Source organism: Aythya marila (assembly GCF_965140915.1).
Source record: "Aythya marila genome assembly, chromosome: 14".
NCBI lineage: Eukaryota > Metazoa > Chordata > Aves > Anseriformes > Anatidae > Aythya > Aythya marila.
The window spans coordinates 18354055-18376089 of NC_139055.1; the positions used below are offsets into that span (position 1 = coordinate 18354055).

Consider the following 22035-nt stretch of genomic DNA (forward strand, 5'->3'; position numbering starts at 1 on the left):
AAGCTGAAGTATGAGGGTTAGTACCTTGCGAGCAAGCATTGCCTTGGGCAAGGGAAGCTGTTCTTGTGGGGATGCAGCAGAGGATCCTCACATGTTTAATCTGCTGTAATAGCACTTGTCTGTATTCTCAACACTTCTCTGGACCCAGATGAGACATGAGCTTCAAAACCATCTCATGCCACTTAGTTAGTCATTCTTTCCCTGGTTAGTGCTTTTATAGGGATTTCATTGAAAGTTTCCCCCAAACTGAACATAAATGGAGTAATCCTACAGTAAGACAGATGACTACACTTCATCCTTTTCCTGCATAAAGCACAAAGAGAATGACGTGGAATTTTTGCAGTTAGTATTCTAGATTTCCTACTAAGTACGGTGAATTACCAGGCTGTATAGTACAGCCTCGAAAACCATTTCCTGACTCTCGTCTGTTGCTGTGAGAGAGGGATGCATCATGCTTACATTACCACCAGCGTCATGGTGAACCACCGCTCACCCACAGCCCCGGGTACTCATGCTACCACTGGAAATACTCTCTACCATGCACATTACTAATTCGCCCGGCATGGCTGCAGCGTGCACCTGTGCTCTGCCTCAGCCCTGATGATGCCGTGCTGCCTTTTCGCACTGCGGTCATTTATCCCGCGCTGGGTTTGATTCCGCACTGCGTAACGGGCAGAGTGAGTGGACATCAAACCCAGCGGCAGAAATGTGGTTTTCCTCCACCCGGCCTGAGCATGAAGCGCCAAGCCGGACCGCTGAGCGGGTATGGAGGTTTCTGTGAGAAGGCTGCCACTTGGCTCTCTGAATTTTGAAGGCTTTGAAGGCTCCGTTCCTGCTCGTAATGCTTAAGCTGGGGTCTAGCGGAGCACGGGCCAGCCTTGAACCAGGCCACAATTTTGTGCCGCCATGCACAGCGCTGCAAGGCTGTGAGCAGAAGGCTGGAAACACCACCAAATAACCCCGAAGTGCCAATGTTAGAACTGTGAACTCTTAAAAGCCCCTCAACGGGAGGCGGGGGTCGCTGCGGGCCACGGGGAGACCCCTCGGAGACCTCTGTGGGGCGGCGGGGCTGGGGGAGCGGAGCGGAGCCGGGCTGCCCCTTCAGGGCTGCCCCCTCAGTGCTGCCCATTCCCCCTCGCCCCTCAGAGGCCGGGGTGGGACCCGAAGAAGGACGAGGGACAAGGGGAGCCCCGGGCCAGCCCTGACCGGCCCCACGGCGCGGGAGGGCGGTAGCGAGCCGGGCCCGGCCGGGCGGAGCCGCCACAGCCGGGGCGGAGCGGGGGCGACCGCGGGGGCTGCCGGGGGGCCGGGGCCGGCACCGGGAGCGGAGGTGAACGGGGATGGAAGGGGGGGAGCAGCGGGGGGGGACGGGGGACGGCATCGCCTTGGCCGCCCCTCAGCTGGGGAGGGGAAGGGAAAGGCAGCAGGAAAATGTCCGCCCCCGCTGCAGCGGGAAACTCCGGCTGCCCCCCTCAGGGAAACGCCACGGGTGTCTCATGGCACGGCCGAGGGTCCCCGCTGAGGGTCCCGGGGGTCCCCGGGGGTCCCCGAGCAGCCGTGTGAGGTGCAGGGGGGGCCGTGGGGCCGGGCCGCTGCCGCCGGGGGTTGCCTCGTGTCGGGATGGGGCTGGGGCCGTGACGCCGCGAGAAACGGGGAATGGAAAGTAACGATAAATAAAACATGTATAACAAGGGGCAGTGGCATAAAGCGCTTTTCTCTTACTGGTACTTAAAGGGCTTTTTTGTTGTTATTTTTGAATGGCTGGGAAACGGCGTGGCCTGGCCCTGAGGTTTGAGTCGAGCTCCTCAGCGCTGAGGGGGTTTGGCTTTCACGCGTCCTCTGCCTTGAGCCATAACTGGGGAACCTTGGAGTGTTTCTAACAATACACACACTGAAATAACCGTGTTGTCTCCTTTCAGGGATACTCAGGGATTTCACTGTCTCCAACTTTCATAGAGCTTTGTTTTACAGGGTTTGCGTTGCTGACTGCGGAAGAGCAGAAATTCCGCAGAAATGGCAAGGATTGAGAAAATGAGCATCCTCGGCGTGAGGAGTTTTGGCATAGAGGATAAAGACAAACAGATTATCACTTTCCTTAATCCAATGACTATTCTGGTGGGACCAAATGGTGCAGGAAAAACGGTAAGATTTACGTGATTGTTTTCATGCGCCAAGTAACTCTGAAAACCTTGAAAATACAAAGAATGATTTCAACAGCAAGGTACAAATATTAGAAAAACCTTGCTGTTTACTGTAAATGTTGTATTAGCTTACGTTATTAGAGATCTGCTTCTTATCCTGGGCTTTGCAGGGCACTACTTGGTGTTTTTCATAGGAAATTGATCAAGGTGCTGACTAAAACTGTTTTTGCAAAGTACCATGTTCTCATGGTACTGAAAAATAAAGTGTCATTTCTTATTTCTCTCTCCCTTCATGTTTATCTTATTTGTAAATGTTTGGGCTGTCACTGTGTTTTGTTTCTAGTCTTCCTTGGTTATTCTTAATCGTCATTCTAATTATATACTTGTTTTTGTTTTCTTAGACTATCATTGAGTGCCTTAAATATGTGTCCACTGGAGATTTTCCCCCTGGAACCAAAGGAAATTCATTTGTTCATGATCCAAAGGTAAAAGCCACAGTGGTTAGATTTAGTGCACGTTTACTCCTCAGTAAAATACTTACTGTACTCACACAGGGCTGTGATGAAAACAGGGATGCTCAAGTATTAGGCAGACGTGAGCTGACCATACTGTCTCAGGAAAAACAGAACTGGGGGGACTGGAACACTCCACATCTGGGAAGTCATGTATTCCTCTGGGTGTTGAGAAGAATTTCTAATACTTGTTTCCTTGTTGTCATTTGTACTGAAGGTTGCCCATGAAACTGATGTTAGAGCTCAGATTCGATTACAGTTTCAAGATGTTAATGGAGAGCTTGTAGCTGTCCAACGATCCATGGTGTGTACCCAGAAAAACAAGAAAACAGAGTTTAAAACACTTGAAGGGGTCATTACTAGAACAAAGTAAGTTTAATTATATCTTTTTTTTTTTTTTTTTCTTTCTGTAATGTGAAGAACAGTTTGGGTTTTGTATATTTTATGTATAAGATGAGAAAAATTCATAACGTGCTCTCTGAAGTTCCTGCCTGTGTTCTTAGATGGAAGGTCTGGAGTTCCATCGTTTGATCTATTAGTTGATTCAAAAATACTAACATTTGATAGCCACTATACTAAGAGCTACGTATATCAATTGACTTACATTAATTTGAAAATTGTATTACTGATGCTCTAGTTTGAAAGTAATCTTGTTTGAAATGCATAAGCTTTATTTCCTTTAGCACCATTTTAAGTTTCAGGATATGGTCAGTCCATGTTTACCTTCAGTTTCCCCTTTTTAAGAAATGTGTTCACTTGGCTTTAAACAAAATCAGTCTTACTCCCTCTGGTGGTTCTGCATAGATTTTTTAACATGTAGCAACATTGACTGAAAACATTTGCTGTTAAAATGGTAATTGTAGACTTAAAAAACTGTTACTCTGTTTTGTAACCAATGCAATACAATGTGCTTATACAGATTTAAATAAGCTGTTTGTTTGTTTGTTTTTAAAGAATTTCTAGTAACTGCTTTGTGGATTTTCTTTATCTGTGCTACATAGGCATGGTGAGAAGGTCAGTCTCAGTTCTAAGTGTGCAGAAATTGATCGAGAGATGATCAGTGCCCTTGGTGTTTCCAAATCTGTGCTCAACAATGTTGTTTTCTGCCACCAAGAAGAGTCCAACTGGCCATTAAGCGAAGGGAAGGCCCTGAAACAAAGATTTGATGAGATCTTCTCAGCAACAAGGTTTTTCTCTTTACTGGAATTGAATAAAATTAAATAAGAAACTGTCTTCTCTAGTAGTGTAGGTGTTAAAGAAAACATCTGTGGCATCAGTATTGCTGTATTGCCTGTAGGATCTGAAATTTGTTTTTTTTTTTTGTTTTTTTTTTTTTTAAAGGTATATTAAAGCACTGGAAACTCTCCGTCAGGTACGACTGAAACAAAGCCTAAAAGTAAAAGAGTGTCAGACAGAGCTGAAGTACCTAAAGCAGAATAAAGAAAAAGCACAGGAAATCCAGGACCATCTTAACAATAGGGAAGCTCAGCTGTCTGCTTCTAAGGAGAATGTAAAATCTATTGAGAGTCAGCTGGATCCTTTAAAGGTAATTTGAGTGATGTTTACATTAAGATTTTAGTATAAAACAGCACATAAGGTTTGTTTGTTTGTTTGTTTTAAAAAAGGAACACAGCAAAATTTGAAAGCTGGAGGAATTTCCTGATTAAAATCTTGCAGTTTTATGTTGTTATCTCACCTTCTATTCTGTGGCAGAATTAAGCAACAAACCTGACAGATGCTGCTCTAATCTGTAAACAGTTATGGGAGGTTTAAAACATTGTCTGTGGAACTGTTGTAACAGCACTGATGTTTTTTTTTGTTTGTCTGTTTTGTAGCTTAATTTAAAATGTCTTTCAAATTTGTATGTTAACTATAAAACTATTATGAATTATAACTAAAGCTAAATGATTTTTTTTTTTTTTTCAAAATAATAATGGTGAAGTTTTACAGTTTAGAGTAAAGTGTTGTATAGAACATTTTATTATGGGATTTGTAAACTAGTGAGATATTAAGGTCTCTTCCAACCTAAATGACTCTATTATTCTATGATCCTTTCCTTTGCAGTGTTCTCTGGCAGCAGTTGAAAAGAATCTCATGAAAGTAATGTTGCTAGACAACGACGTAAAAGCTCTGGAGAGCAGGAGGAGGCAGATGGCTAAGGATAATCAAGATCTGCAACAGAAGATGGAAAAGGTTTCCTTTTAAATTCCATGTTGTCATCCTTTCTGCAGAAAAATCAAAGTCTGCCTTTTGCTACCATGTGAACTGTGTATTTTATTATGCACTAGATGCTGGTTATGAACACTTCCAAAGGCCAAGTAGCTCATTTGATAATATGAGATACGCAGCTTTATGGTACGGTATTTGTAGCTAGTTTCTGTGTAATTCGGATGTAAGAGTTAAATTGCTGTTTGTAACTGATCCCTCCACCATAGATTAGCTTGCCAGGAAGAGAAATACTGACAAAAGTTATAGTAATAATGCCCTGCAATGTGGAACTTGAAAATACCTGCCTCTCACAATATGTTCATGATAGGCAGCACTTGTTTTAGCCAGCATGGAATGTCTTCTGACACTGATTCTGTTCATGTCCCTGGAGGGTTTTTTATTTATTTTTCTTAAAATAGTAAGTAGTTTTTATTCTTTTGTTGTGGTTGTGCAGGGGCGTTTAAAATTATTTTGACAGATGAACAAAAATGCTTTAGGATAGTGGTAAAAATTTAGATGAACTTGTCTTATCAGCATATGAAAAATAGTTGTTTTTTTTTCAGTTTTTGCTCATAGTATGTTTGATTTTTCTTAATGTAAGTCTTAGCATAGAAATTCTTTATGAGAGGTGTTATTTTATTTCTTGGATTCTGTTATGGTAAAGCCTGTAATAAACATTAGATTATTTTTAACTGAGTTCAGTTAAAAAGTTAAGTTTATTCTGTATTTTATTTGGTGTACAGGTTTTTCAAGGAACGGATGAACAGCTAAGGGATAGATACCAGAACCACCAGAGAACAGTGAAGGAGAAGGAGAAGAGATTATCAGACTGTAAGCGTGAATTAGATAGGGCCATTAAAGAATGCCAGAGGTTTAACAGTGAAAAGTCAGAACTACTCGTTGAACGAGGTATGTTAGATGTGATCTATAACTTTGTATTTATGTTTAAAGCAATTAAGATCTGAAATAGAATGACTGATAATTGAAGATGTTTGAATGGGACAAACTCCCTGAAATGCGTGTTAGTTTTAGGTCAGTTGCACAACATGGTGTGGGGAATCTCACAGGTAATCAAACCTCAACATCTTTCCCCTGGATTTTTTTTAATGTGCTTTTTTTGAACTGTAATTACAACATGAAGTTTGTTTGTTCTTAAGTGTACCATCTTCTACAGAAATATTCAAAATTGATCATTACTGATGCCATAAAACTATGTCCAGTCTAGCAGTTTACAGCACATTTGTTTTCACAGTCTGAGCCTGTACTTTGTCTAAGTGATGAAAATGTCTGCTAGCCAGTTGTGATTGTGTAAGTGTAACCAAGAAACCTGTGAAAGCAGAATTCTTGGCACTCCCACCCTCACATGTGAGGTCTGGGGACTACTCAGAGGGCTTTAGGACGGTACTCTTCTGTATATCCTATATTCTCTTTTAGATGGACTGTGGGAATTGCAGTAAAGCAAATTGTAGTAGTTTAAACACAGATTTTAATATATATAATTAATAGATATTTATATAATTTATTTATATAATAGTTATTTCTATATAATTAATAGTTAACAGAAACAGTAATATTTTAAGCTATAGCTTGTTTTTAACACTTTAAATGGTTCAGTGTAGAAGATCTTAAGGAAATAGTTGCAATTGACCTCGAATCCTAAATGTATGTTCTCATTTTTTGAGGGGTTATGTTATTTTTTTTAATTTTATTTTATTTTTGTGCAGGTCGTCTACAACTGCAAGCAGATCGTCACCAAGAACACATCAAAATGAGGGATTCATTAATTCAGTCTTTGGCAGCCCAGCTAGAATTAGATGGTTTTGAGTTATCACCTCTTAATGAAAGACAGATTACCAATTTTCACAGGTTATTGAAGGAGAGACAAGCGAGAGATACAGAAACTGCAAATCACTTAATGGTAAGGATTTTGTCATTTTAGGATTGTGTTATAATTCCATGTTAGTTGTTAGTCTGTTATTAGTCCATATGTGTCTTTATGGTCCTGGGGGAAAATAAATGAAGCCATTTTTTTTTTCATCTAGTATTCTTCAATATGGCTTGCTTGAACCTTTCTGTGAAAGTTAATTTTGGAACTAAGAGTGGTCATTGGGTGATCTGAATTGCAAAAGCTACTGAACAGGCAGTTCTGCAGATACTTTTTTCTCAACTGCCATCTCAAGCAGGTGGGTCAGTGACACTAAAAAGCCTGAGGAAGAATTTCAATGGGCAATTGTTAAGAAAACAAGCGATGTTGTTTTGAAGTTATCTTCAAAATGGAGTTGCTGTCAGACAACACTACCATTATGCATCTGCATTTTTGTATTGCTGCATTTTAGCGGGATTTTTTTTTACATATCTAAATATTTCAATTTCATGCATTATAATGGTGAATATTTGCATACTATTGTAAGAAGCCATTTTAAATGCTGTGTTTTTCCTGTGAGTGAATTAATATATTATTGTTCACTTCTTTCAGAGAGAATTTGCACAAAAAGAAACGATGAAACAAAAACAGATAGATGAAATAAGAGATAAGAAAACTGGATTAGAAAGAACCATTGATCTGAAATCAGACATCCAAAATAAGAGACAAGCGGAACTGAAGAATGTAAAACATGAATTGCAGCAGTTGGAGGGGTCATCAGACAGAATTGTGGAATTGGATGAAGAGATTGTCAAGACAGTAAGTTAATGTAATTAAAGATTTCTACAGGTTTGAAAGTTTTTACAAGTTGTGAAAAGCATGAACAACTTGGTACAGTATTGTATTTCAGAACTCTGCATCCATTGTCTGCTTTATGTTTCCTATACCAGCATCACAGCCTTTGGCATCGTGCATGTATTCTTTATAGATCCTGGAAGTGTTATTCCTGTAACAGCTAATGATACTGCTGCTGGACAGTTTTTAAGAGCTTTTTTTTCTGATTTCTTTAGTTAGGAACTTATTGTCTAATGTAATTACATAAGTCTTTTGTGCTTTTGTTTTTTGATTAGGAACATGAACTGGAGAAGGCTGAGAGGAGCAGCAATGTAGAAACACTTGAACTGGAAGTGCAAACTCTGCAAAATGAGAAAATAAACCTGGACAAAGTTCTTCGGAAGCTGGATCAAGAGATGGAACAGTTGAACCTACATACCACAACAATTACCCAAATGGAGATGCTGAAGAAAGACAAAGTAATTTTTCTATCGTCGTCTCATAAGGAAGGGAAACTACATGAATACGGTCCCTTCAAGATTTGTGCATTTTTTTTCCAGATGTTTATAAACATTTGTATGTAAAGCTTCTGTCTGGCTTTATGGAAGCCATTAACCCTGTGAATGCATTGAGTGACATAAACTTAAACATATGAAAATATGTTTATATGAACATGAATATATGAATATGTTTTTATATGAAATTTTAAATGCTTTATTTCCCAAGGCAGACAAAGAGGAACAGATTAGAAAAGTAAAATCAAGACATTCTGAAGAACTGACGTTACTGCTGGGATACTTTCCAAATAAAAAACAACTTGAAGACTGGCTTCATGGCAAAAATAGAGAGATTAATGAAACAAGGGACAGACATGCCAAGCTTAAGTATGTATTAGTTTAATTATGTCTCCAGAAGTATTTATGCAATTATGAATTTCAGTGTTGGAAAGTTTTTAATATAGTTAACATACTTTTACTGTAATTCATCAATATTTATTTAGGTGTCTGCAAAATGAAAGAAAGCATTGTGCAAAATTTGTTTAATATATAGCCAATATAGTTCATGGTAGTTAATAAAATCATCATATTTGAAGTATGTCAGAGGCAACACTAAAAGCAGGTAACAAAATATTCTAATATGTCCTTAATTATTTATACTACCCTAGCTGTGAATGTGAAAGAATGTGCTTTGGGGAAAAAAAGACAGGAGTCTTCTGACTTTCTTAGGAGTTACAGAATGGTTATTAACCATATCATGAACTTATTTGTGATATGGATACATGTTTCTGATTTACATGTATTTCGTTGTAGAAAAGAATATGTCAGAAAGATTAGGTGACATCAGCACACTGTGCAGCGATATGCATTAAACTTCTATAAAATCAAAAAAATGAGATTTGAGGTCTAAGAACAGTCCATAATTGAGAAGTATGGAAGATGAATAGAAGGGTGCTAATGTTTTTTGCTCAATATGTTTTGCTCAATAATGTTTTTTGTTCAATAGTATCTCATAAGCAATAATTAGGGAAGGAAGTAGAAGAGGAAAAGTTAATGATATTCTAGAAAGTCCCTTGTATGGATTTGACATTAGAAATTTGTTTCTCCTCATTAAGCATCTAGGAAGCAGAAAAAGGAATTCAAATGAAACACTTTATGCTGTATTTAGATGAATTGAAAACTTATGCTGTAGATTTCTGGAAAAATCATTAAAGAACTGATGAATAATTCTGAAGTTAATCTGAAATTGGTATTATGGTGTTTTTGTTAATACAGTTTTTTTTTGTTGTTGTTTTTCTGTAATATAAGAATTTATTCATTAATGTTTCAGCAAACAACTGGCATCAGCAGAACAACAGAAGAATTTTATCAGTGCTGAACTAAGAAAAAAAGAAGAACAGTTGTCTAGCTATGAAGCAAAACTTTTTGATGTTTGTGGAAGCCAAGATTTTGACAGTAACCTGAACAAACTTCAAGATGAAATTGAAAAAAGTTCAAAACAGCGAGGTAAATTTATCCGTAGCTCTACTTTTTTCCTCATTTTAATTGTAACCTAGAGACACTGAGACAGTCTGTAACTTGTGGGTATTTATATTTGCAGGACAATCAGCATAGGAACCAATTTAAGATTCAGTAACCTCCCTTTTAAACAATTTTCCCCTATCTTTACTACGTCTTCAATTTCACGTTTAATCAAAATCAGTTGTTTTAACTCAGTTAATTCTCTTACTGTATGTGAATGAAATACTGACTTTTACAAAACAAAAATGTAAATCACAACCCTTACACAACCAAGGATATGTTTGAATGATTGAATCTGCCAGTTATGAAGATGAGTACAGAACTAGACAAGTGGCATGGTTTTGGCCCATAGGGCCTACTGCTAACTGAAAGAAAGTAACTCCAGAAGGAGATTCACAAGTACTTGTTTCTATTGTTAATTGCTGAGGGATGAGTGTAGTTCAATAAAATAGAATAATCCAGGTTGGAGAGAATGTCAGGCTGTGATCAAGGGCACCATTCTGAAAATAGGGACAGAGCTGAATTCAGACCAGGTTGCTTAGGACCATTTTAGTTTCCTATCTTGATGATTTGCAGCTTATAGTTTTCTTTCATTTGTTGTTTTTTTAATGGTAAATATATAATAAGTTTAGATCTGATTATGCACTGTATATTCAACATAACATCTTCTGTTTCTCTTTAAACTAGCTGTGCTTGCTGGAGCCACAGCAGTTTATTCACAGTTCATTACACAACTAACAGAAGAGAAACAGTCGTGTTGTCCAGTTTGTCAAAGAGATTTTCTATCAGAGGCTGAACTGCAAGATGTAATTAGCGATCTTCAGTCTAAGTTGCGTCTTGCACCAGACAAATTGAAGTCAACAGAGTCTGAGCTTAAAAGAAGAGAGAAAAAACGTGATGAAATGATGGGTCTTAAACCAATTAGGTAAAGTACTTCACAGACAATATTGCTGGAAGTCATTTTCTTTTGAATGTTTGTTTTTTGATTATTGAAAATTTTGTTGACATCAAGAAAGATTTATTTTCGGGCTAGGCAATTTGTTCAAAAATCTAACTGCACTTTAATAAATCTTGATTTATATATCCTTTAAAGGTACTTTTTTGTTACTGTCAGGTTTAGTATTCATTTATGATGTTCTTGAAGGAAATCTGTGAGATTTATAGCAGATTCCCAATGCAGTCTGTGTTTTCTTGTGGTTCAGTCAAGTGCAATTCCATCATTTGGGAATGCAGCTCTGTCTCTGATACTGACAATCCATAAAAGATTAGACTGTATTAAATCTCTTATGTAGTTTTTAATTAATTAAAATATTTTTGAAGTTGCAATGTAAAAAAAAAATAAATGTAGACAATGTTTTTTAAAAAAAAAAAAAAAAGAGAGAAGAGGTGCTTACAGTCTTTTCCAATTCCCAGGCTCACTTAATCTGTAATTTTAAAACTACAAAAATTACAGGCAGACTATTTTGTTGCTGTGTCCCCTTTTTTCTTCTCGTTGCCTCCCTCCAAACCATAAACAGCACTAGTCCTAATGAATTTTTGTGAGAGTCCTATTTTTTTTTTTCCTTACCATACAAACAGGATTTAGAGTAGAGCATGCAGTTTCCCTGTCAGTGGGTAACCAGAGGCTCTGGTTTCAAAATATTTGAAGACTGTTATTCTGAAAAAAAATTGAATATATGTTAGAAGGTATACCTCTCTTTCACAAGAGGGCACTCATGTGCAGTGGATTTTATTTTAGCACTGGCTGTAGTTCAGTTGAAAACCGGAAGAGGTTTGTTGGTTGGTTTGTGTTTAGATCTCACCTGCCTACAATGAGGGATTATTACCTTAGCTGGTTATATAACATAAACTCAACTGAACATGGGCAAGCTTAAGGGGATACTATTGGTTCAATTCAGTCTTCTGCTATTCAGTCATATCACAGATTTTGCAAACTTGAATGTCTTGAACTTATGCTGCTGCTTTTAACAAAGGAAGTTTCATGGATTTGTATTTTATTCAAGGCAAACAGTAGTGGAACTCCAAGAAAGGGACATACCAGACTTGAGGAACAGGCTGCAAACTGTGAACAGGGATTTTGCACGCCTGAAGGGTGAGATAGAAGAGCAGGAAACGCTCTTGCAGACAGTTCTGTCTGAGAAGGACGGTGCTAATGCATGTTTACAGGACATAACACTAATGGAAAGGTACCAGGTATGCTCTGTAATTCCTTTCAATATATAAAACGATACTTGCTTGCTGTACATGTAGTTATTCAATAACATATAAACTAAAGCCTGTTAAGCACTAATACGGTAATAATAGGGCTTTACTCTTACTTTTAGGCTGATATTAAGGATGTTGAAAGAAAAATTGCTCAGCAGGAGGCTAAGCTGCTAGGGGTCGATTTAAGTAGAACCGTTCTACAAGTAAGCCAAGAAAAACAAGAGAAGAAACACTTATGGGATACAGGTAGGTCATATAAAATGATGTTTTGTTTTTATATTGAAAATAATCAAACTTGCTGCCAGTAAAATATAAATTTTAGTTTACTTATTTTACATTCAAAATAACCATATTCTAATAGGTTTTGTTTTTTTTTTTGATTATATTAACTTAGTTTGCAGTTAGATCTGTCATAAGGAAGACAAAAAATGTTGTTAGTTACAGATCAACTGTTTTACTGCGTGTGTATTTTCATCTACAGTTACTAGTAAAATTGAGTTAAATCAAAAAATCAAGCAAGACCAGCAGAATCAGATTCAGCAGCTTAAGAGTACAGTTAATGAACTTAGAGCAGAGAAACTTCAGATCTCCAGCAGCATGCAGCGTCGTCAACAACTGGAGGAGCAAATAGTGGAATTAACCACTGAGTTTCAGTCCTTATATAGAGAGATTAAGGTAGGAAATAATTACTAGCCCTTAACTATGTTGTCCTTGAAAAACAAAGAATCCAGTAATATTTAACGTTCTGTAAACATAGCAATTCATATGCATTTTAAAATTTTTGTCCTGTTACACTATGCATATCTCTGGAAATTTTCAGCACTTTATTTAATACAAAACTTTTCAGAGTAATGAACAACATGTAAAAAAAAATTAAGTACGCACATGACTTTTTTTTTTTTATGCACTTGAAAAATTGTTTATCTTTGACAGAATGAGAAAATAAAAAGGGCTTTCTCCAACTGCTTTTCAGGAAGCAAAAGAACAGGTATTTCCCCTACATGAAACTTTAGAAAAACTGCAGCAAGACAAGGAGGATCTAATTAATAAAAGGACTGCAACTAATAAAGAAACACAAGAGAAGGTTTGTTTGCATTTGACATAGTTGGGAGATAGGATTACATGCTGGTTTTGGGGCATGGGTGGAAGCCATGGTAATGAGTTGACTTTTAGGAGACAGCAATTGCTTTACCTAATGCTTTAGATTTGTGGAGCTTTTAGGGAAGAAAAGGAACATAACCAAGTCAGGAAATCAACTCAGTTGTGACTAACTTTTGGTGGTCTTATCAAAAAGCTTCTAGGGACATTTGGCAATATTTAGTGTGACGTGTAGTGCTAAAAGCCCTATCTAGTAGGTCTAGAGGAACAGCAATGATGGTTGTGACCTTTCCTTGGCAAGGGACACACCTGTCTTTCTCAGGGCAAATGGCCCTCTTATGTAAGCACAAATGAGTGATTTACCATTTGTTTTGGAAAACAGTTTCATGGTAATAAGGAGCATCTGGATTTCAAAAGTTGAAGTCTTTTGTTGGTAAATTAAAGGGAGTTATGAAATGAATCGTACCTTAGAAATAGTGTTATCCAGTTATCTTTTATACATGTCACATCAGTTCTTGGACATCCGACTGCAATTCATTTGAAATCTTTTCGCTGCAGATAAATAGCATAAAAGAGAAAGTTAAAGATATAAACAAGTACATGAAAGAAATCGAAAGCTATATTCAAGAAGGAAAGGAAGACTACAAGAAGGTAACCTAAAAAGCAATCAATAAAAAGGTGCTTTTAAAAGTGTTTTTGTATATAAATAATATACCTTTTTATTTTTATAGCAAAAGGAGTCTGAACTTGATGAAGTAAACTCTCAGTTAGTTGCCTGTGAGAAACAGAAGGAAAAGATAAGTAAAGAGATGGAAATTATTCGACAAGATATTGACACTCAAAAGGTAGGTTTATTGTTTTAGCATAAGGTATATTTTGCATTTATACCTGAAGTGATTTCTGGCATTGGTTTAATTCCGTGTAGGCTCATATTGATACAAAGTTTGTCTCCTCTTGATGTACTTAATGAGTTGTTAGTCAGAATAGCCGCTATATGTGCATCAGGCTGAAAAAAATCCTGTGATTTACATATGCAAAAATTGATGCATTTTAGAAAAAAGAATTATCTCTAAGTACAATTTTGTGGTATTTCCTAAAGGGGTAAGTCTGTTGTGACAATAACCACTGTTTTCAAAACTAGCTTTGTGTGGAAGATACCTATCTACTGAAAGAAGACCGCTGTGAGGTGATTCTAATTGCAGGTCCCAAAAGTTGTTAGTCACTCCAGATTTTCTTGTGTGCTTTAAATCATTATGTATGTATTTCAAACCCTATTTACATTCTTTATAGGAAAGATATCTTTCCCCACTCTATCCCACTATCTTACCTGTAGAATTGAGAATAGGGGAAAATGTGAAATCTCACCCCAAATGACTTGCCCCATTTGAACCACCGACTACTGTTCACACACAGGATCACTGTTACGTTCACCTATGACAATAAATATTGTAAATATTATTTCAGGTTGAAATATGAAATGATAATCGTGATTTGCATTATACTAGGTTTCTAGTGCAAAGTGAGTTCTTACTATGGTACTTTTCAGTGCTGTCAATTGTTTTATGCTTGTAGCAGGTTTTAGAGTTGTGCAGAGTTTATACTTTGTTATTGAGCATCGATATATTGAAACATCATAGAACTTCTTGCTTTCTGTGGAGACAGATACAGGAAAGGTGGCTGGAGGATAATCTGACTTTGCGGAAGCGGAATGAAGAATTAAAAGAAGTTGAAGACAATATAAATAGACTTATGAAGGAGATGGGAGAAATGAAAGTCCCGCAGATGAAAAAGTAAGCGTTTTCAAAACACAGCAGCGTGTTTTGCATAAGAATTCACTAAATATCTGAATATAATACTCACTGTGTTTTAGTGTTTCCTGTGTTCTTAGTGTGTACCTTTCTCCCCATTCATGTAGACTACTTCCTCCCTCAAACTCGTGTTTGCATAATATTCCCATGACAACATAAATGACTCAGTGAAATTATGTAGCTCTAGCTACAAATGCACACAAGTATATACCTGTTCAAATCTAATCCGTTTGTTTTAAAGACTTCCACTGTTAAGTCTGTATTTAAAAAGAAACTGATGTCTCTGGATAAAAGTGTTTTATCTTCAGTGTGCTCAAATAGGTCTCAGCTGCAAATCATTTCAGTATTTTAATGTTAATTGTTTAGATAATAAACACTGATGAAAAGGAATTATCCTAATTCAGTTTCTTATGTGCAAACTATTTATGTAGCTTTCTAGATGCTACTAGACTGTTCATTGCATTTTTTTTGCTCAGTATCCTGATGTAATTCCTGCAATTAAATCTAATTTATACCTCTACATGGTGCACTTTCATCTTTGATAGGATTAGTGAATATTAGTCAGAATGGTGACTTTAATATGTTTTTAAAACTTAATATGTTATATTGCTTATAAAAACAATAAACATATGTTTAAATAAACATAAGCATATTTTAAATGTCTTAGTTCGAGTAATTTTAACTGTTGCAATCTATATATACAATAGAATGAGTTGCTAACATAAACTAAAAATTAGAACCTTGACTAAAATATAGCGAAACACTAAATACAGAAGTCTCGTGTATCATTTGTGGTTTGACAGTGAACAAAAAAATTTAGAGGAGAAAATAGAAGCTCTGAAAAGAAACCATCATGTTGCACTTGGCCGACAGCGTGGATTTGAGGAAGAGATTGTTCGGTTTAAAAAGGAACTTCGAGAGTCACAATTCAAAGATGCAGAGGAAAAATACAGGGAGATGATGATTGTTATGAGAACAACGGAGCTATTGAACAAGGATTTGGACACTTATTACAAGGCTCTTGATAAGTAAGTACTGTCGTATGAGGATAACTCTTTTTTTCAGTTTTCATTACTGCCTTGGTGCAAAAGCAACTTGCAATTTCAAACATCCTGGTTTAACTTTTAGAAATAGTAAATTAACATAACTTAGAGGTACATAATTATTTTTCTTTATAAAATCAAATACCTAAGTATTAAGATAGAATGTTGTACCTTGCTATGTTACTTCTATTGTTTTTTATATTCATCCCAAAAGTCCAGTTGCCGTAGCTTTTTTATTTTTTAATGCCTCCAGAAGAGAACTGATTCCTAAAAGCAAAGTAAATTAATGAAAATGTGTTGCAAACTGCACAGGATTGTTAGAGTATAGGAACTCTGTAAAGTATATAATACATACATAAAATAAATGAGGGACCTTTTTTGAGTACTGATTGTACATGTTAGGACACAATTGCAATACAACAAGTCAAATTGAGAGAGAGAATAGAGAAATGAAGCCAACACATCACCATTGTTAATCATCAGATTGTTAACAAATGTGAACGAAAACATACAGTGCTTTTCCCTGCCTTCTCTCCCACTCCCCCCATGCATTGTTCACTTATAATTATGGAATTGCAATGAGCTAGTTGCAATAATACTAGGTTGGTGCTCAGTGGCAGTTAGAAATAAAAGTTGAGTATTAGGAACAAAATAGAGAATGAGAGAAAAATATCTGGCCACCATAAAAGCTACAAATTCAGAATACAATTTTGGTCTCCTCTATTAAAAAGGACATAATAAGTCTGGAAAAAGGAGCACAGAGAGCAGTAATGTAGTTAAAGGTACAACATAACTCTCCAGAAGAGAAGCTAAATAGATTAGAAGTTTCCATGTTGAAAAAAAGTGACTGAAGAGGGATGATAAAGGTTTCTTAATTTCTTGAATAGTGTGGAGAAGGGAAAAAGGGAATGATTGTGAAAATACCAAGCAGTAGTTCGAAATACAAGGTAGTACTTTTTCTGGCAACACATAATAAAGCTGTGGAACCCATAATTCACTGGTCTATTTGGAGGCTAAGCTCTAAATGCATTTGAAAAGATTGTATGAATTCAGAAAGACAGGTCTCAAACGCTATTAAATACAGAGGTCTGGAGTACCCTGCTTTAATCGTTTTTAATGATAAAATAAATATAGTTAGTATTTGGATTTAAGCCAATCCAAAATTTATTTTGTGAAGATTTAAATTGTACAGAGCATGTGTAATTCTTCCCTTTCAGCTTAAATGGAAATGCACTCCAAGAATTTCCCTTTTAGAATTCAGAATCTTTTGTATGGTATCAAATCATCTATTGTTTCTATTTAAGGCAAAACAGGAAATCAGTCTTGTAATTTCAAGAAAAATAGATAAGCATCACTTATTGGTAATCGTCTGAAAAATCAGTGAGACAAAATGTTAACTCTAATGGCCAGAGATTGAAAGCTGTGTATGTAGCTGGGAAAAGCAACATTTGTATGCTCTTCTGTGCTATCTGTTGATCTTTGTTGATTTAATATTTACAGGTTTTTGTTAAATATTCATGAAGAATGCATTCTTGGGTTTAATCAACAGTAGAAAATGCTTTATTCATTATTCAGACATAACAAATCATATTAGAGTTGAGACTTCAGTATTCCTCACAACAGGTGAAAATAATTCCTGTAAAAGGGAGGAGATGGGAAAAGTGTGTGTGTGTATATATATACATGAAGTCAATTTCAGAATTACTTTTGAATACTGCCATATTTTTGGAAGAAAAAACATTGGCAGAAAGCAAGCAAGCATTTTTTTTTTTTCCTTACAAAGCGCTATTTGTTTAAAAAGTTAGAAACGTAGCACAATGTCCTTTTGGAATGCTTTTACGAGGAATCATCTATTATTGAACTAAAGACATGTAGACATGATGGTTTCAGGATATCATGTTGAATCAGGGAAATGAAATAAAAAAATATTAGTGACACCCTATGTTACTCTTGCCACTGAAGGTAGCTCTAATCATAACATCTCTTTAGGTAATTACAAATTAAATTCTTGATAGAGAATTCTCTGCTCCAAGGAAACTTCACTGGCTCTCCTTTCCTACTGAGACTCAGTTATCTGCACTGCAGGGTGGTGGGGGACTGGCAATGAGTAACACTATTTTTATTTTGGAAGGCTTTAATATCAGATTCTTCTTGGAGGTCTGAAAATATGCCTTACACATAAATTATAAATCTCCTTAAAAAAAATAAAAAAATAAAAAAATAAAAAATAAAAACCTTTACCGAGTGACTGATTACAAATCATTGTGTCTTTGTTACTCTCCTACTTCTTGAGATGGAGTTGTTTGTGAGAGTAGAAGTATTCACATAACAGAGTGTGTTTGATCTTTGTACATTTCTGCATTCAAAATGAACTAGTAGTTACTGTAATTTTAGTCAAAGTATTTAGAGAATGAAAAGTGAGCTCCCGCCTTCCCTAAAGCTCCTATGAGTCCATAGCAGTCCATGGTTGCACCTATAAAAATCTGCAATTTTTTTTTTTCCTGTAGAGCAATAATGACATTTCATAGCATGAAGATGGAAGAAATCAACAAAATAATTCGTGACCTTTGGAGAAATACCTACAGAGGACAAGGTACATGTGGGTTTGTTTGTTTATTTGTTTGTTTGTTTGTTTTCACAGTTTTGTCCATATTAATTTTATACCGAGCACTGCATAGTGAAAAGTGTTTGTTCAAACTATGGAAAATCCAGGATATGAAAATGGTTGGTTCCATTCTAAAGGCTGCATCTGTTGGTCCCCCCTATAGTCTCCTTTTTATTACATGTTACGTGGGTAGTTATATGATAAATAGAAGTAATTTTCCCTTTTCCATGTTTTCTATAGTTGTTTCCTTGAGTCAGGGGAGTTGCCTGGGCTTATTTCTTTAATTTTGGAAAAAATTAATTTCAAATTTTTATCTATTAGTAGGAGTTATGAGTAAGGTGGGTTTTTTTTTTTTTTTTGTAGTTACTGTATGTTGTAGCTCTCAATTATGTTTATTCCAATGCTATTTTAAAGATCTTTTGATAAGGGAAAAACTGTTTCTTTTTCATTTTCAGATATTGAATATATAGAAATTCGCTCTGATGCAGATGAGAATGTTTCAGCAGCTGATAAGAGAAGAAGCTACAATTATAGAGTAGTAATGATAAAGGGAGATACAGCACTGGATATGAGAGGAAGATGTAGCGCTGGGCAAAAGGTAATAGAGCTTTTTTTTCTTGTACGTCATAAACAGGATTTTGAAAGCTGCAAGAGTGACACATCGTAAAATGAATCCGGTAAAGAAGTGGCTCCAACTCAGATTTACATTCAGTAAACATGACTGCATCTGGATTATGCTGCCAGTATGCAGTATATGATTGGGAGCATCCGAACCCTATTTTGGGGTGTCCAAATTCCTTGTTTCGGTTGGCAATTGGTCTGAGTCTGTAGGTGTGAAGGGTTCAGCCTTGCCGCGTTCTCAAGTTCATCTAGTCTTTTTCTTGCTAGTTACATCTGAAGTTCCCATAGCTGTAGGTCTATTAACTTGCTCCTGATTTTTTTTTCCTTCTTGAGGGCTGATCCTTTGTCATCTTTTCACAACTGTGTCTGTTTTGAAGTATGCTCAGACCTCTTTTTTCCCCAAATTACACTACTCCCACCTCCTACTGAATATAAATAACTTTTCAGTTCATGTCACCAAAAAGATGAACGTAGAAAGTGACAGAAATACCGCCAGGACTGCTCTTACTACTTCTCTGCTGTAACAATATCTGTCCATCCTTTGTGCCTTCTACAACATAAAGAGAACACTGGAGAACTCTCCCCTACAGGCTCACAGAGCCTGTCGCCTTTGCACAAGGTGCCAATGACTACCTAGGCCAAGCACACTGTAATTGTGAGGGAGATACCTTCTCCTTCCTCTTCTGCAGTGGGAGCTGGAACTCTTTGGCTCCCTTTCCTCTGCACCAGCTGAAAGGGCTATGGTTGCAACAGATATAAATCTCTTTGATAGCGAGGAAGAATCGCTATTATCTGGAGTAATATCTGCCTACTTACTTACCTCCAAGAGTAGCAGTTCTCACTGTGTCACACACTGCATCAGAGTTTCACTGGCAGCCAGGCCTTCAGCTATCTCCTCTTCTCACTTTTGCCTGACAAGATGGTATTGACAGTAACAGAAAATGAAATCGAGGAATACAACAAGATGGTGCACAGTATTTTTAAGCGTGTCCAGCAACACCAGTGTCTTGAAAGGATATTCTGTGAGAAGATGTGTGCTATATTGTTGCTTGAATGTGAAAAATGCTGTCAAATTAATTCCCACCTGAGTGTAGAAGTGTACTTGTTTTGAAAATTCCATACTAATATTGGGGGAAATCCAAAACTTCATATAAAACAGCAATATAGGCAAAAAATGTCTTCTCCTAAAGTAGTCTAGGATGTTATGCTAGAGTCCTATGTAAATGAGAGTGAAACTTGTTCACGGTTTCTTAGCTTATATTCTGAGAATTATTCTTTGATCATGAACTATGATGCCAGCAGTCATGATCTTTGGAAAGTATTTTTTGTAGCACAGTTTCCATCAAGTGTTCTGTAATTTTCACTAATTCATGAGATCTAATAAAAACACGATTAGGCCTGCTAATACAAGACTAGTTTGTGAGTTGTTCAAATTACTATCTTCAGTTTTATGAAGGAGTCAGGAGTTCTGTATTTCAAACTGACTGATGCACATACAAATTTCCACCATCTCCCTGCTAATAGGATGGGGTTTCAACAGAGTATAGGAATAATGCTGATGGCAATGTTGTAACATTCTTACGTTGGGCTGGAATCCTGAATTTCAATAGCTCTGGGATTTTGAGAATTTGACTGCTCAGGTATGTTTCCAATGTTATGTTGTAGAAGGGATCTTTCGATTCAAACCTGCAGTTTTAATGTATTTTTTCAAATCTAATTAGTTATCATCATTTTGTGAATTATGTAGACTTTAGTCACAGTTTGTAATGGCATTAAAAATAACATATTAGACATCCTTTCTCTATAAACACTCTGAAGAGTGCTTTTTCTTTTTCCCTTAGGTGCTTGCTTCTCTTATTATTCGTCTTGCTCTAGCAGAAACGTTCTGTCTCAACTGTGGCATATTGGCACTAGATGAGCCTACTACCAATCTTGATCGAGAAAACATTGAGTCTCTTGCACACGCCCTCGTGGAGTAAGTAATCTCTTCTTGTGAAGCTTGGATATTTTTCAAATTTTAATGTTAGTGATTGGTGTTAGGAAGTGATTTTATTTCAAGCTGACCTATCTTTGTTGACATACGTTGATATACATGCAAAGCAGTAGCTTTAGATTCCCTTTCCTTTATCTGGATGAGGAAAAAATAATTTGTATTTTGTTGTTGCTGTTTTTTTTAATATGGGTAAAAAGAGGTGCTGATCTACATTAGATTGCTTGATACTCATGTAGTTTTCAATAGTTAAATATTTTTATACAAGTTCACTAAAACTAGACAGCAATATAGATTGAATTACACTGAATAATATCTTTTTGTAGGATAATAAAAAACCGCACAAAACAGCGTAACTTTCAGCTTCTGGTGATAACTCATGATGAAGATTTTGTTGAACTGCTGGGCCGTTCTGAATATGTGGAAACCTTCTACAGGATACGGAAGAACGATGACCAGTGCTCTGAGATCATGAAATGCAGTGTCAGCTCCCTTGGCTCATATGTTCATTAGCATTTCAAGTAATTAGGTATTATAGACTGGCTTAGCTGCCAAACTTAGAGGTCAGAGGAAGACATCTGAAAATGTAGCTCCTTCATATCATATAGTATCATGAAGATTTTAGCTCAAGTCTGAAACTATTACATTTTTAACCTTCGTATCTATGTACTTCTGCATCTGGGTTCAAGTCTCACCATGAGTTGAGAGACTGTAAGTGAATACAGGGCAGTTAACTTTTAGGTGTATTTTATATTTTAAAAGAAAAAATAAAGTGTTGTTCTTGGTGTATGTCCTGGTCTGGATCTAGATGCACATTCTTTGGAACAGCTCTAGATCTGTCGGTACAATAGAGTTTGCCCTCCATCACTTTGTTATGGCAAGTTCAGAATTGATTTGCATCTCTCCAGACAAGGTATGTTTCTAGCCACCTGCCTCATCTACACGAAATTCACAGGATTCAAAAAAGATGCTTAGTACTGTTTCTGCAAGGTACTATTGCTCAGAATCTTTACAAAGTATGACACCTTCCTTCAGACTGAAGGAAAGTCCCATCTAAAACTGGATGACTGAGTGAAGGGATGACAGAA

The 22035-nt window shown here is 36.6% G+C and overlaps 1 protein-coding gene across 2 annotated transcripts; it reads left to right on the top strand.

Moving 5' to 3' along the window:
• The first annotated feature begins 1308 nt into the window (after window positions 1-1308).
• On the top strand, window positions 1309-21790 carry RAD50 (RAD50 double strand break repair protein). Of its 2 annotated transcripts, XM_082771894.1 has the most exons (26): window positions 1309-1330; window positions 1972-2142; window positions 2543-2626; window positions 2871-3022; window positions 3655-3840; window positions 3995-4199; window positions 4718-4846; window positions 5605-5770; window positions 6586-6779; window positions 7338-7544; window positions 7856-8038; window positions 8286-8443; window positions 9387-9562; window positions 10265-10502; window positions 11581-11770; window positions 11902-12028; window positions 12264-12457; window positions 12756-12866; window positions 13439-13531; window positions 13612-13725; window positions 14543-14670; window positions 15492-15716; window positions 18239-18324; window positions 18792-18934; window positions 20799-20932; window positions 21274-21790. In XM_082771894.1, exons 2-26 carry the CDS (start codon window positions 2014-2016, stop codon window positions 21458-21460), a joined length of 3939 nt encoding a protein of 1312 aa, XP_082628020.1. In that variant the 5' UTR covers window positions 1309-1330; window positions 1972-2013; the 3' UTR covers window positions 21461-21790. The 2 variants fall into 2 exon arrangements, with proteins under 2 accessions (XP_082628020.1, XP_082628021.1); XM_082771895.1 differs by lacking the exon at window positions 1309-1330 and having other exon boundaries at window positions 1915-2142.
• The last annotated feature ends 245 nt before the right edge of the window (window positions 21791-22035 follow it).